The sequence below is a fragment of the Protopterus annectens genome, chromosome 13.part0, assembly GCF_019279795.1.
Source record: "Protopterus annectens isolate FY-2018-M chromosome 13.part0, PAN1.0, whole genome shotgun sequence".
Taxonomy (NCBI): domain Eukaryota; kingdom Metazoa; phylum Chordata; order Ceratodontiformes; family Protopteridae; genus Protopterus; species Protopterus annectens.
Window position 1 is genome coordinate 466,745,847 of NC_056747.1, and position 16,200 is coordinate 466,762,046.

At 38.5% G+C, this 16,200-nt stretch overlaps 1 protein-coding gene across 1 annotated transcript in view; it reads right to left on the bottom strand.

Moving 5' to 3' along the window:
- LOC122787918 (unconventional myosin-Vb-like) overlaps positions 1 to 16,200 on the bottom strand; it is a gene marked incomplete at its 5' end in the record, with an annotated part of 1,807,467 nt that overhangs the window by 583,968 nt on the left and 1,207,299 nt on the right. The window contains one exon of the mRNA XM_044054844.1: positions 4,619 to 4,716. Coding sequence (XP_043910779.1) covers positions 4,619 to 4,716 — 98 coding nt within the window. The remainder of the gene's footprint in view (positions 1 to 4,618; positions 4,717 to 16,200) is intronic.

The window sequence follows — 16,200 nt, forward strand, 5'->3', positions numbered from 1 at the left end:
TGACTTCATCTTCCTTAACTGAACTTTACTTTTTCTAGTGTGTGTTCGCCTTCCTGTAGGCTGTGAAGCTTCTGTAATGGGTTATCCTCATTCAGAAGCTTCTCAAAATATACCTTCCATTTGCCCTCTATGTCCTGTCTCTGGACTGGTAAGCAGATTGTTGCTGGGACCCCTTTATGAATAGCATATAACACAATACAATATAACCATTTTTTATTACATGTACTCCAGTTAATAGTCATTTTCTTACTTGTAAGGAAAAACTTTGAAATTCAATAATAAATTATTATTTATACCAGTAATAAATGCTTCAGTTCATCACCACATTATCATTCCTTTATTAGAAAACTTATCCAAGCACACTGAATCTACATTCTCTAACAAAGTAGACTCAATCATGAAAGTGCACTATTAAAGTTGGTACACATCATGCCACTAATGTGTTCTAAAATGTATGTTTTGGCATTTTGAGTTTTTTAGCCCATATGAGCCTTATGGAAGAGACATAGAATAAGTTACACCTTCTTTAACTCATTACAGCGAGGTGACGTCTGTAGGTGTTTCTGCGGTTACATATTTACTGACACCTCTAGGCATCAAGTATTGCCTGTTCATACTGGCATTAATAATTTCAAAACAATGATACATGCAAAGTATTAAAATATTTCATCTTAAAACTAGCACAGTGGCAAACAAAACTGTGTTGACATTTGACATCTGTCTAGTGCAAGTAAAGAAATATTAACTGTTGCTCATATATTTACTTAAATTGTCATACATTTCATGTTTTTCTAAAGATCAACAACCAAGCAGCACAGACGGAACTGCTTAGCCTCATATGAAAGCTTTCATTTGGATGAATAAAGTGCTAACAATGGTTTACTATTGAAATGTCGAATGACACTACATCGACTGTACTATAGTCGAACACAGAAGTTCGAAAATAGTAATGTCGACGACAAAAAAACAATCTAGGACTGTGTTTTAACATGGGTCGAGGTAGGGGAGATGTTTGTAGTTCTGAATAATACTGGACACCTACCTCGACCCATGTTAAAACCATTCCTAGATTTTTTTTTTTGATGTCGACATTACTATTTTCGAACTTCCTTGTTCGACTATAGTACAGTCGACATAGTGCCGTTCGACATTTTAAAAGTAAACCGCTAACAATACGTGCGTAACTTGTGTGAATGCTGAAATACTGTAAGTTGTTAACAAAATATTATAAACTTAATAGTTGTGTTTAATGTGACTTGTACAATGCAGTTTGAAGCCTAGAATGTAAAGAATACTACCACTATAAAAATAGTTTGTGCTGAAGAGTTTGCTATTTGCACTTCTTTAGTAACACCTAAGATATGTACACATTTGTTTGAAATGTGAGGACATCATTTCATTCTATCAATAACCTTAGGCTCCACCCACTGGAAGATACATTTTAAACTTCTAAAGCTCCATTGCAGGGAATGAGTTAAACATACTTTTATTTTGTTAAAGAACACATTGTTCATAAATGTGTACCACTGAACATAGGAATTGACCACAGCTGATTACAATGGCAGTGTGATACAAAGGATAATGTTTACATCTCCGATCATAATTCAGATGTTGTGTATTTGAGAAATGGATTCAAGGAATATATCTCATGGAAAAAGCTCAAGAAGTGAATTTCTTGAATCCATTTCAGGAACAGAAAAGGTTACGGTAGAGACTTAACCATAATTCATTATAATGCATGTGGAGTTTTAGCCACTGTACCATTTTACATGGTTTAAAAAGTATTCCAGTATAAAGTTTTTAAAGCTGCTAGTGATTCCCAATCTGTTTTCACAAGAATCAGGGAGAAAAACCATTAATGAAATGTCACTCCTAAATATCAATACTATAATTTATAATACCAGTATCCGACTTAGCATACGTTTTCTTTTCTGCTCTATTTGCTTCAAGCAACACCACATACATGTAAATAATTATATGACAGAGTAACATTAGTATTTCAATAACAAAGACATGAAGCCAGCTGTCATAATACAAACATATCCTTTAGACTAGAATCCATCTCAGAAAAGGAGCAAGTTTCCATTTGTACAGATTCAGGTTCTCCATCTAAAGAGTCAGAGTCTTGGGTTATGGAACCTTCAAGGTGACAAAACCCTGCCTCTTTCAACATTATAATCTGAAAAAAAAAATCCTCATCTTTTGGAGTTGCAAAATAAGAAAGAGAAGAAAGAAGCTCTTGACACCTAATATTAACAGTCTGCAGGAAACTCCTGGTTAAGGTAGATTCTTTATTTTTGCACATAGAAACCATCTGTCTTATTAGAATGGTTAACTTTTCATTTCCATTTCTAGGAATATCTTTGGAGGAAGACCGAGGAGGAGGTATATCATCCTGAGCAAGAGGCTTCTTTCCCCAGTCACCACAGGATGACTCTCCTACGCTATCTCCAGCACCTAAAATTAATAGTTCATCCATGCTCACAATGGACATTGAACAGAAAAACAGGAAGTCTCTGACCCCCAGTCCATAATGGGCAGCATGGTTACACCAGAGGGATTCAAGGAAACCAGTAAATGGTCTCAGGAATCAGCAGTGGCCACTGCAGAGTCACCTACCACTGGCTTGGACATTGAGACCATTCTGAAGACAAGGGCTCATGCTTTAACAGTATTTTCTTTTTAGGTACTTTGAAGGAAGGAACAGCAAACCAGGGTAAGTACCCATGCTGCAGCTAGGGAAGAAGCCTGATTGTTGGTAAGCTAGACTACAGGGAGTCAGTCAGAAGTTAAGTTGTCACTTGTTTACATAATCAGCACAGAACCCTTATAAAAACTTGAATACCACAACACAAACTTACAGACTCACAAAACCACCATTTCCTGTCAAAAACAAGATACTTTCCCCAAAGTGAACCTCCACTAAAATAAAACAAATATGTTGTGATGAAGTGTATGTAGGTATTTCTTTAAAACTCTCAGTTTCTGCCAAAGAAATACAATTTCTGAAAAATAAAATTTTCTATCTAGCAAAAACTAGTGCAAAATTAGCCCTTATAGCTTAACTTGACCCCGCAAACCTAGAAAGTAGTTCCTAGACTAAAATAGCTGTACATGAGGAATGTCTGTTGACATTCCTGAAAGGCTAGTATTCTTAAAGTGATGTACCAAAATTCTGACAGAAAATGATCAAAATAGAAAATATACTTCTAATGATAAAAATTAGTGTGAAAGGGTTCCCCAAATGGGTTTTACCTGTCTAGCAGAAAGCTTTAGGTTGACTTCTGATCCTGAAAAGCCTCAGATACATTTACACAATGCAAAAGAAAGTACTGGGGATTTTTAGTCACTCTGGCTGTTTATATAGATCTCTTCAAATAGGGCTTAGCCTATAAGCAATCAAGAGTGACAGTGTGGGAGAGGATGAAATCTTTTGTCAGCTGACCTGTTGTATCCTTGACAGGATACAACCCTTAGGCTAATGCAACAATGAGAATGACGAACATAGAGTCATCTGTTTTTGCACTTTAATTGAAGAGCAGAAGGGGTAGGGATCTGGCTTGGAGCACCAGACTAAGGGAGCGGCCAGACTTTTTTTTTTTTTTTTGGAGACCCATCCTTGATGCTAGACAAGCCAGCTATGATTCTGATCAAACATTTGATATCTATACATTCTGGCATGCTCAAAAGCTCAAACTTCCCTAGTAGATTTCAAACTCAAACCATTGTAATATGCATTTCCATTAGTTACAAACTGCACATTATCTTAAAGAGAAGACTCTTATTTCTGTCAAATATCCAAGTTTTCAGCAAATATATAAATATATATATATATATATATATATATATATATATATACAACTTTTTTTAAAAACCAACCTGTTCAAAGAAAATGTTTACTTGTGCAGTAAGTGACTGTATGCAAACTGTATAAAAAGTAAAGTGCTTTTTCTCTCCACAGTGAGGCCAAACAAAGCTCACTTTGTTTCATCAATCAAAAGGTCCACCTTACTTTTCAAGACAGATGACGTCCCTGAATGCCCCAGGGTGGAACGTGGGAATAACACAAAAGTGGAACCTAAAAGTTTTCAATATAGAAAACTAGAGAGCAGCTCACGAGGTGCCATCCTCCTGTTTCACTAAGAGGCTTTTATGTGCAGCCTGACATATGCTACTGTTCTCAATGCTGACTTCACTGAGGCATGTGTTTCTGCACAACTAACTAATCCCAAGCTGCAGTATATGTTGCTTGTTGAGTATGTACATTTCTGCTGTAATGCTGCTCTTCTCCCTGGCAGCTAGTCTGCACTGTGTGTCACACCAGGCTGCCTGCCTCATCCTCTCTCATTCATTTCCACCCTTCTTCAATGGCTCATCCAGCAACAAGGAATCCTGGGTCAGCAGGTTCACAGTCGAGACTTCATCCTTTTGTCTTACGCAGCCAGCAAAATAAAAGTTTACAGGTTCATATTTCATGCAGCACAGTTTTAGTAGTCACACTAACAGTACACAGGCTCCTAAAAAAAATGAACCCTCTCTGGGAAATAACAGTATCTTTATGTCATGAAATAAAGTTGCCCTTTTAATAGGTCCAGAAAGTTACAGCTCAAGAGCATACCTGTTAGCAATACGGACTGCATCATAAGCATATCTTAGATCTTCTTCATTCATCCTGCTACCCTCTTTGGCTAGCCCAAACAAATTTGACATGCCTTCCTAAATAAATGAAAAATAAAGTATTAATATAAAATGGATGAATACGCATAACTACTGATAAATCCAGTTTTAGAGAAGTTGTAAAAGGAGGAAAGAACACCTAGCCCTAGGGAAGTTTCTTGACTAATATTGTCAAATACCCAGAATGTGACTATCACCATATACTTACAAAACAGTAACTTCAGGAAAAGTTTTAAGCATTAAAATTCAAAACATCACTATTGCTTGATAACAGGCATGCACTGCAAACACAAGAGCAAATTGGTAATACCATTTACAGATGGAACAAAAGTTTTTATTTGATTTTAACTAATTAGCAAGAAAATATGACACTAATTTCGCTTTTTGCAATACACAACTCTCGAGAAATTTGAATGTAGTGCAAAACAATATTATAAAATGTAAAAAAAAAAAAAAAAAAAAAAATTTTTATAAATAACTAAACTCCATAATTTTTCTACAGCACTTACCTTGGTAAGGATCAGAGAGGTAGTAAGTTAATTAAGGCAGACCAGACTTTCCTTATCTGTAGCAAAAGGCTTTGAGGGATCATCAGGCATTCTCAAGCAATCTCCTAGTTCTCCCTTGGGCTTCCTCATGTGATTTGCATGAGATTATCTCAATTTATTTATCTTTACCTGGAGGACCAGATGTCACTCAGAAATATCCTAGACAAATGAGAGGTCCATATAGTAGCATGCAGCCTGAGGCAAGTAACCCTGAAAAAGGACCTCATTTCTACCACCTGCATCTGTGATGATATCCATTTCGTTGTTAGTCAAAGCATGCAACTGCTTGTGATGATGGGAATGCAGACTGATTGGTAAACTAATAGCTTCATCCTATGATTCCACTTATGCTTCACGACCACAGTCTAGTACAATGCCAGTGACACAGCAGTAGCTGCATTCATATAATGTGATTCTACTAATTGTCCAGTACTAATCACCCATGAGCAAGACCACAAAAGGCTAAACTCTGCTACCTAGTATAGCTGCTCCTCTCTCACTTGCAGAAAGAAATCCACAGGAGAGAACCATGGTGTCAGCACAGAACTATGACCTCTAATTTAGTGTTGCAGATTTTAATCTCAGCCAGTGGTAAACCACTCCAATGGACATCAAAGATCAGCCATTTACACACCAAGAGGTCAACATTACCTGCATACAGTAATGCAGTCATCACACATCACAAAATGGATACTCTTCAAATCTCAAATAAGCTTTGAAATCCTGCCCTTAAAAGTCATCCACAGGAGGGATCACAATGCACAACCTTAGACAAACTGTTTTAACCACTTTGAAAGTATCTGACATTATGTCAGACACGTGGATACAGCTCGCGTTCCACACATACAGAATGGATAGCACGCAACAGGTGACATGAAACCATGTACTGTTCTAGAACCTCCACAAGATATTCAGAGTACACAGTACTACTACTAGTTCTACTTGATGTATTCTCCAGGCCTGTAATCCTGAGGAGGATTTCTAGGAATAGGAAGGACTGTGGGGGGGGGGGGGTGGAGAGCATTACTTGCCACAACTAAATATATTCTCCTGTATCCTGCTTGAAAATTAGCACCGCCAATCCAGATTGTCAACAATTCAATACAGCAAGAAAGAAAGCAGAGTAATCATAATCTAACAATAGCCAGTGCTTTCTGAATTTTCAGATGAACCCTCTTAACTCCTGATGCTTTTCTATTGAAGTATTTAATTGCTGCAGTTTACTAGTCTGAAATGATACAATCCCACACAGTTGCATCTGCCACTTTCTACTCAAGGGAGGGCAAGACCACCAATACAAGAATTATTTTCACCTGTCAGGGATATGATATTACATTTGATGGCAGGAGACAATAGGCTTACCTAATCGACCATTTAAATGGATTTAACATTCTGCCTCTCCTACCTGATACCTTCCCCCCTTACACTTCCCCCATGCACTCTGAATGTCTATGTGGATTCTCTTACCACCATGTATTCTGGAAGGCCATTTTATGGACTTACAATCCTCTCTGTGAAAAAGTCTTTTGGCATACCACAGAGAATACTTAATCCCTACTATCTCTGTTGACTGAGTACCCCCCCCTCCACCATCTGTCCTTCAGGATAATGCCTTCACAGTTCCCTGACATGATCTTGTGCACAGATATGTTCTCACTGCCACTTCTAGTCTCTCTTGTCTTTCGATCCCCTCCGCTACATGGCTCTTTCTGGTAACTTTTTTTCTGGACTTTTTCCAGCACCAAGATATCTCTTTCCTTGTACAGCTTTTAGAACTGAACACATTATCAAAGATGTCCTAAAGAGTCAATTAAAATTCAGTTAAGCTATTATAAGTTCTAAAATTGTGCATTAAAACTTTTTTTAAACAAACCTCGTATTTTCCGTTTTCTGGAGGACCTACAAGGTGGATTCTAATTACAATTTTGGTGCTTCTGCTTCACTTTTTTGTTTTTTTCTAAAAATGCTATTAAACACTACAAATACTGCATTGATAAAATACATCCAGAAATATTGTCAGGACCTAATTAGCATGAAGCACAATTTAGCCACAACCATGAAATACTGTTCAATTTCAGCCTCCAAAAACGATGGATGAAGGCAAAATGGTACACACTGCATACCTGGACCTGGCAAAGCTTTAGATACAATTAGATACAATTCCCCACTCAGACAAAACAGAAAAGCTAAATAAACTCAGATGAACCCCCTATATATCAACTGTTGGATTGCCATTTGGTTCACAGATACAAACAGACCAGTCACCAGTAGAATTCCACAGGATTCTGTTCTGGGACCTCTCCTGTTTGACATCTACTTTTTTTTTAAGTGAAAGCCAATATCAAATGGTTCTAACTAAGTGTGTAGGCGACTGCAAGCAAGGAGTAGCCACCGAATCCCAAACAAATTAACCATTGTGCAGATAGGTTTGCCTCAAACAAATAATTGGCGTCAATATCTCGATCTGAAATTAAATGCCAAAAAACTCAATGGGAAGTAATCTACCCCAGGGAAGTACTAAACTGACAAAGTTGACTCCAGTTGTTCAGGATTTGGGAACTTAAGTTGACAGCAACCTAACATTTGATCAACATGCGTCTATTGCATAAGAATGTCCTTCCATACTGCACAGCTTATACACAAAGGAATTGAATCTAGATCTCAGATGTCATTGTCCAAATTTACTCAGTCCTCATTAGGCCAGTCATTGAAAATAAGGCCCTCTTGGCATGCATCTGTCCAGACACACAACAATTGGAATGTGCACAGAGACACCTTACTAAAAGGATACAAGGCCTAAACATGTCCTACATGGACTAACTCAAAGCCCTGTCACTATACTTATCTTATAGACTAAGAAGTGACCACTGTCTGGCATACAAGGCATCCTCTGACCCATTACTGATGGATTTACTGCATATCAGCAAGTCAAATGGCATCAGAAATACTCAGTCTAGGGATCTAAATCTCTACTGCATCATCAACAGAACGGTTTGGAGTTGAGGTGTACTTCACAGAGGATACGGCTGCTGTGGAACAGACTCTACATCTGCATAAAACAAAGTTCATCTCTGCCCATTTTCAAGCGCAATTTACAGCCATGAATGGGAAAGAGAACATTTACCCCAGGACTGTCCCCTGTACTACTAATGGGCAAAGACAGTTTGTAAATGCTTAATCACATGCATGGGTCCTCTCAAATAATCTATGGTATGATCCCAGTTATTCTCATTAGGGGTGATGCATAATTACTGACCATGGGATGGGTAAGGTCAGTGTATAACCAAATAAGATTGGTTACTTCTAGCAGAAAAAAAAGGAAATTGGCTAGGCTTAAAATGGCCCACATGGGCAACTAGCCTAGTACTTACCTATGAACCTATGTGGCCTGACCTGACCAAGTATCTACAGAGTGGAAAATCCTTGCTTATTCTTTCCCTCCTCTGTTACCATTAATTCTACTCCACCACACTAATATTCCACAACAGGATTGCTCTGGCTTGAATGGAGTCTTGTATATGTCTATACTGAAACTCAAGTGCCACTTTTCTGCCCCAGCTCCCCCAGTCAGCCTTTCCAAATACTTATTTACAGTCTCTTCTCCCATGACCCAATGTTGAGCCCATCTTTGTATAAGCAAAGAGGTTCATCCTATTATTATTAACTGCCCCCATTCTCATTACTACACTTGTCACTATTTTTATTCTTGACATCATAATTTCTTACTATAACATTTTCTTTTATACCTTCGACCTTGCAGAGATCTAAGTTCCTTACACATAGTCCAACCCCCTGACCCCCTACAGTTTTCCTATGAGTTACCTATATGGGATTAAGGCAATGGGCTTGGTGACGTTCAAAAAGACCATATCAACTGGTACTCTCCCGTCAAGTTCATTATTAACTCAATCATAAAAACTGGATCAGGTGTCAACTGACAGGTCCTTTTGGCCAGAAACACATCAGTTACCGTCCTGAAGATTTCCTCCAGGAATGATAGCAACCTTCCAATCAATATTTTTCTCCATGACCTTCCCTCTTTCTAATGTTAAAGTAAAGTTCATGGATTTTTTTTTGTCCTCCCCCAAGTTGTACAAGGGTACCCCAAGTTACCTTCCTGCAGTTCTCAAACACCTCTGCAAGAGCTAGTGATCTGTTGGTCTTTGTTAGGGGGTCTGACAACTTATCAGCCAAATTCACAAGGACTCTGGAAGGCAGTCATTCTGCTTTATTTAGTGTAAAAGCAGCCAGTTCCCATTCCCCCTCTGCTTTCATGAAGGCATCTGCTTACTGCCCCCCCCCCCCCCATCTCAGTAACAGGATGGCACATTTCCTTTGCTTTCCTTTGTGAAAACTGAAAAATCATTTTCTGAACAGCTTTGTTTTAATCTGCAACTTGCCTTTCAGCTAGCCACCTTGCACTGTGTGGCCTTTTCCTCTGTCTCCTTCTCACAGGCCTTGTCAGCAGCACTGCATACTCCATCAATGAAAGCTTCTGTACTTCAATGTGCTCCAAATCTCCTAACTTATCTTCATACTTTTCTCTGACCTCAGCATAATGCAGTCTACAAAAATCTTTATTTCTGCCTTTGTAGTCTTACACAACTGCTAGTGCATGCATACAAAGATCACCCAGTGGTACGGTCTCTGTTGGTTAACAGAAATTTCACCTGGACATGCATAACTTCTTCATCATTGATTTGGATCACATCCAAAGTTCTAGCCTTCCCGGGATAATCCTACATCAGCTGGCTAAACTCACAGTCCAAGATCTCAGTCATGTTCCACTACGCCTCAATGCAGGAACCTGAAATTTCCATCTGATCCTGGCAGATTAACCCTGCTAAAATTGCCTTAATCCTCCTTGATGTGTCTGGGGTATTATATTCTGCAGTGATATATCAGCCCTCCCCTTTTTCCGTAACTACCAAGGTATAAAAACCTAGGTTCTGACATGGATAGCTCTACTGCCACATTATTCATTTGCTTTACTTCCTCTCTGACCTCACATTTGAAGTTCTGTGTATCTTCATTGCTTCTTCACCTTCAAAAATCCCTGTTCCCTTATCCCTGAACAATTTATATCTAGAAACCTCTAAGGCTCAGCTCCAGTATCACGAGCCTATGCTTTACTGTTATCCATCTTCTCACTCTTGTATCAATGATTTCAGTTCCTCCATCTTTCTGCCATGAGTCCTTATACTACAAAGTGATTCTATTCACCCATGCTACAAGTCACCTTTTCTTGTCCTATTACTATGTTCTGAATCTGTATAAACCTATCTACTGACTGAATACCTGCATTCCTTTCTGTTTCTATGACACTCCCTCCACATTAAACTTTGTTTAAAGGTATTATAAAAAACACTATGGAGTAAAGGGATAAAGCCATAAATATGAACCGAATTCAATTAGCAGCCCAAGCAACAGAAAAGCCAATGTAGGAGGGGATACTTAAGTGATGCCTGCTGCTCTCTCTCAGGAGGAAAGAGAAGGGGATTGTGCTTGGTGGCACACCAGTGTCATGATTTCCAGCCAAGTAGGAGTTGTATATCAGCAAATGTCAGTCAGTAACACAGTGGGTAGAACAATGAAGAGAGTATCACTCCATGGAGAGAGTTGGGGCACTTCCCTCACAAAATCTACTACATACTTTCCCAAATACATCGCCCACACAGGAAATAACACATAGCCAAACCTGGAAAACTCCAAAGTATTAAATTCTTAGAGGCATCATGAATGATACCACATATACCTTCACTTTGTCACCTTCCACGTTTTATGACAGCTGACTGCCCAATCAGACAGTGGAGATTAATAAGTGTGATGTAATAAGAGTGGATGTAATAAACTACATGTTCCATTGTACTTTTGAGGCCTGCAGTTTTCTTGGCTCCGTCTGTGGTTTGGCACTCCTTTTACTATTTGCATTTGGACTTTTGTTTTCTGGAAGGAGTTCCATTTAGCAGCAAGGTTACTTCCTTTTGCTTTTAGACAGTGGAGATTAAGAGATAGAGGTATGTAGAGAGCACTGTAAGCACAGCACATGCCCTGCAGCCACAGAACCCTGGGCAATTTTAAATCCCTCTATGCTGGAAAAAATGTCAAAACAAAGCTCCACTGTCCCATTTGGGCTAATATGAAGTCTGACCCAATGAGTACCAAGCCTCTCTCCCTTGGTCATTACTGCAGAGAGTAATCACACTACATAATTTTCTCCTTCCTTAGTGCACTGGCCATTAGCACAGGTAAGCGTTTCAACAATGGTGCCTTCCACACCATCGCCTAGCACCTCTATGCCACCTCCCTAGACCTGCTATCACCTCAGCCATTTCCTCGGATAGATGAGCACTGCCTCAGTGAAACACAACATGAATTCATCTGTTTCCATCACTGCCACCTTGGTTACCACCTCATTGTCAGAGTCTAAGACACCAGTTTCAGAGACCCAATATACCCTCATTCTACATGCAAAACCTCACTATCTTCATTTCTACCACTCCCAGCTCTTTTCACTATCCATACTGGTTGCATCCCTCCCCTATACTATATCTAATTTACTTACCATTCCTCCTGTATGTACAAGGTCCCCATACTGTTCCAGTCTGCCTCAGTGCCCTTTCCCTCCTGCTCGGATTGTGGATCTGGCTCTTCTCCCCCATCATAATTTGCCAGTACTGTCTACATCTGTTCCTGCCTTAGCTTCCTTTTCTTGCTCTGCCTTCTGCAACTCTCTCTCTTATGTTCTCCTTTTAACTTTCTCTCTGCCACTCAATTTGCCTGTACCCTCCTTGACTACTAATTCACGCCTTCTGCCTTTTCCCCTTAATTTTCCACACTCCATCATGTTGGTCTACTGTTGATCTTTTTGTGCTGTCTTACTTCATCCCTTCTGATTGATTAGTCATCCACTAATATCACTAGCTCTCCACATTTAGGGCTGTAGTAGGCTCATCTAGCACCAACTGCCATTCCCTGATCTAGCACTCCACAACTCCAAGCAGAGAAGCAAATCTGTTCTACAACCTGGCATTCCTCAACTCTGCATTGAGGAACCAGGTAATGAGGTCACATGTCCATTCCCTGATCTGCAACTCTTTCAGTGGTCACATGACAGACATTTCAGTTTCAGAGGTCATATCCTTCACAAAATGCATGCTCATGCAAAAATCTGTTAGTGTTTGCCACAAAAGATTAAATGGTTTGTTAAAGTTACAATAAAGTTCATTAAGCACTTTAGCCCTGACAGCAATTACAGTAACGACATTCATTTCTGATTACTGGTACTGAAATAAAACCCTATTGGCTGTAACTGCCAATCTCAACCCCCTACACCTTATACCTGGGACAGCTGCCACCCTTCACCCCACCCTAGCTATGCTACTGCCCACATTCTCATATGTACCTCTCCATTCTACAAAAAATGTATGTCCTCCACAACTCAAACTTCCAGACCCAAGTAGCTGCTCCATGTCCTGAGCACCTCACAAAACTCCACCCCCCATCCATCCTGTGCTGCTCCTTTTATTTTTGTTCCATTCTCAGATTCTCATTTTTTACCATATATTTATCTTTTTTAAATTTTACAGATACAACTTTTTTTAAGCTAGTTAGGCTTTTTTGCCACAAGTTTTATCCTTCAACTCATTGTAAATAAGATGCTTCACGGTCACCCCATAGTTGCTGTTCCCCTACTGGCTCATAAGTTGTATATAGTTTATAAAAAAATTAAATTCACGCAGCAATAGGCATAATTTAATAACTACCATTTACAGATTATTGAAATACAATTTATTAATTTACATCTTCTGCAAAGCAATCTGTATGGTGAAGATTGTTTTTGTATGGACTATGTTGATAAAGTGTGGTAAAAAAGGAATGAACAAAGGGTGGTAAAAGCCACTCTTAAAAATTACTTTGTGGAAAATGTAGTTTGGAGATGCTGTTGACTGGCGATGAGCTTGTGTGTGGAAGCAATGTACCACAGTGCAAAATGCATACATAGTTCATTGTTCTTATTAATCACTGCCTTGCTAAGCAAGTGTCACACATGATAAATGAAGAGACTCCATGCAACTAACACTTAAAATTCCTTAGTGAGGAGAAAAACAGCATATTATGTGCCAGTATGTCTTTCTAATGAAGCAAATACACAGGTGTTTTGGATGTAATCAATTCGCTAAGTTCTTTTCGGACACCAGGCAGCCACACAAACTATAAAATAGTTTTCCTGCTATATTATATATTAAATACTGAAGAAGAAAGGCATGAATAATTTTATCTTTTCCTCTTCTTGTTTATACTTAGTGAAGAAAAGTTGGAATGTACAACAAATGTTTCTGTAAGATACTTGAATATTAACTGTAAAACATCAGCTGTATACAGTTTTAAATAAACATTTAAATCAACAGATTGAGAAATAACTAGTTCTAAAATAATGGGCCTTAAAGTGATTAGTAAATATTGTACAGTAACTGTGAGGAATAAAGTTTGTACTCAACATATCTTAATCACAAAATCAACTAATATGTTATATACTATAATACGAACTACACTCCAGAAGTTAACTTGTAAGCAGCTGTAAAGTAAACCAACAAATCTAAACTGTAAACTCACTAAGTTTGCAGCAAATATTTAATTACAAAGATAGCAAAATCATTAAACAACAAAGTTATGTCAATTGAATAGTGAACAAAGTTATTTCAGTTGAATAGTGAAATGCAAGTCAAGTCAACTGAAAACATGTTCGCTTATCAGGTCCCCTCTTCTGCTTCCCTCATCTATCTGTACTGTTCTAGATTATCCAACTCCACTTAAGTCATCAATAATTTATTTTTTTTACATTTGTTGACCGGAATTGTCCAACTGAGCTGAAGAACCCTTTTTCAGCAGAAGCCTGGGGAGAAAAGCTCCAACATATTATACAATTTTCATTATAAATTAGCATTAAAGAGCAATGTTATAGTATTATTAAAAGGCATTAAGTTGCAATATAATGTTATACAGTGTCAATAATCAGGAGTATAGCATAACTATTTCAAGATGTATAAAAAGAAATGTCATTAAGAAGAGTATAGCTTTTGGGGTAAGTGGTTACAAAAGCGCCAGTTTTTTTTCCAACTGTGCTCAAGTCATCAATAATTTCTTGAGAAGATTCCAAAAAATGTACTTTCCCACCAAAGGAAGCATCCAGGATAACCTAGCAAAGCATCTCAGGAACAAAAGATAGATTAAACCAAACAGTCTAGAGCAAACACACACCAATGGCTGACAACTTTGCTTCAGTATCAGAGCAGTCAAAAGTATAGTGGCTAAATTAGAAAATAGACAATGGCATATTAAATCTCCCTTATGGAATCCTCAACATTGAAATCAGATAATTCAGGGAGTTTGGCCAAATCTTGGGCTTAAAGAGAGTAAAGATGGTGGAACAAGTAATGATACTTGACAGTGCAGACAGATTTATAGCACACTGTGATAAAGTCCTGAATAAGATTCAGCTGACACAGATTCAAATGACAGCCTGGATGCTGTAGAAGTAGATTAGAAGAGAAAGGAATGATGAGGCAAATCTGTCTCTGCTCTGGGAGGAGTGCATGCCCAAGCAAGTGGATTCTATGCAGAAACCTTAAGAGAAGAGTGGAAAGCACTGGAGGCTCTCTGCCTCTGAAGAGGGACAAGGCTACTAAGGAGACACTTCTTACAAAAACTGGAATCATGCCCCTGCGTATTGTCCATGTTTGGTCAGCCCTGTGGGACACAATAGACATGCAAAAGGAAATTTGTAGTGCCTTAAAGCAAACCCCCAATTCTTGAAAGGATGACAGTACTGCTCCTGCCCCTCAGCCTTCAACCCTAGAAGGGACAAATGGACAAACATGGCTTTCCCTTTGTGGGGAAGAAACAGATCGGTTGGGTGGGTGTTAGTGAGGTACAATTACTATCACTGATCAGGAGTCAAAATGTGTATATTACAAAAAATTTGCAAATCCGGAGTTTACACATGGCAGATGAAAAAAATTAATAAATAGGTTTGTAGCATCTAGCATTATTTGTCAGTAAAGTGGAAATATTTTTGGGCAGTGCAATTACACTGAAGAAGGCATGATGGAACCACAAGCCCAGTGAGTTTGCAAAAAAACCTGAACAGGCCATATACATAAAGAGGCAGACGCTTTGCTTAAATATGGACTTCTGGTTCTTTAAATTAGACCTTTCTGACCATTGTCTGAAATTATGCAGCTGATCCTTTATCCTGTCTTGTGCAAACTAGCCTCCTTAACTGCCACTTATAAATATTGTACAGACTGGCTGTCCTCCATTACTGCCACTTGTCAATGTTGCTCAAGCTGTAATGCCTTTCACAGATGGACAGGTTGAAGCTCTATCATATTATGCGAGGTAATGCATCATGATTTGCAAAATGCAGACAGATGTTATGAGAGTCTACATCTGTGACCTGAAGACTTTCAGAAAACTTGAAAGGCTTTTGCTTTTTAGGCACTAAATTTGGGAATCTTCCAATAATATACATTAGGATGAAATTCAGTCAGCAAGAAAGAACTGGATTGCATAGGACCAGATGCTCCCTTCTAGTCTACTGCGCAGACTCTACAGCATGCAACACAAGATGTGAATACAGAATGAGGTAAAAGATCATCTTATGTGCATGGCTCTCAGGAAGGAGATCCAGGTATATACTCTCTCAAAATAAGATCTTGTTTACAGTTTGCAGAATTAGCATTTTAGTGTGATTGCACTGAAATGCATGTAACACTGTCTTAACATGCTTTAAAATGTATATATTTAAGCTAAGTGTGTTTCACTATTGTACTTTATTGCACCATATTACAATATGCTGTACTGTGCTTTTCTATTACTATTTGCTGTGGTGCACAGTCATCGGGTAGCTACTGCATGGTAATCTGCTCCATAACAACAGTATAAAGTATATACTGCAGATTTTGCTAAAGAA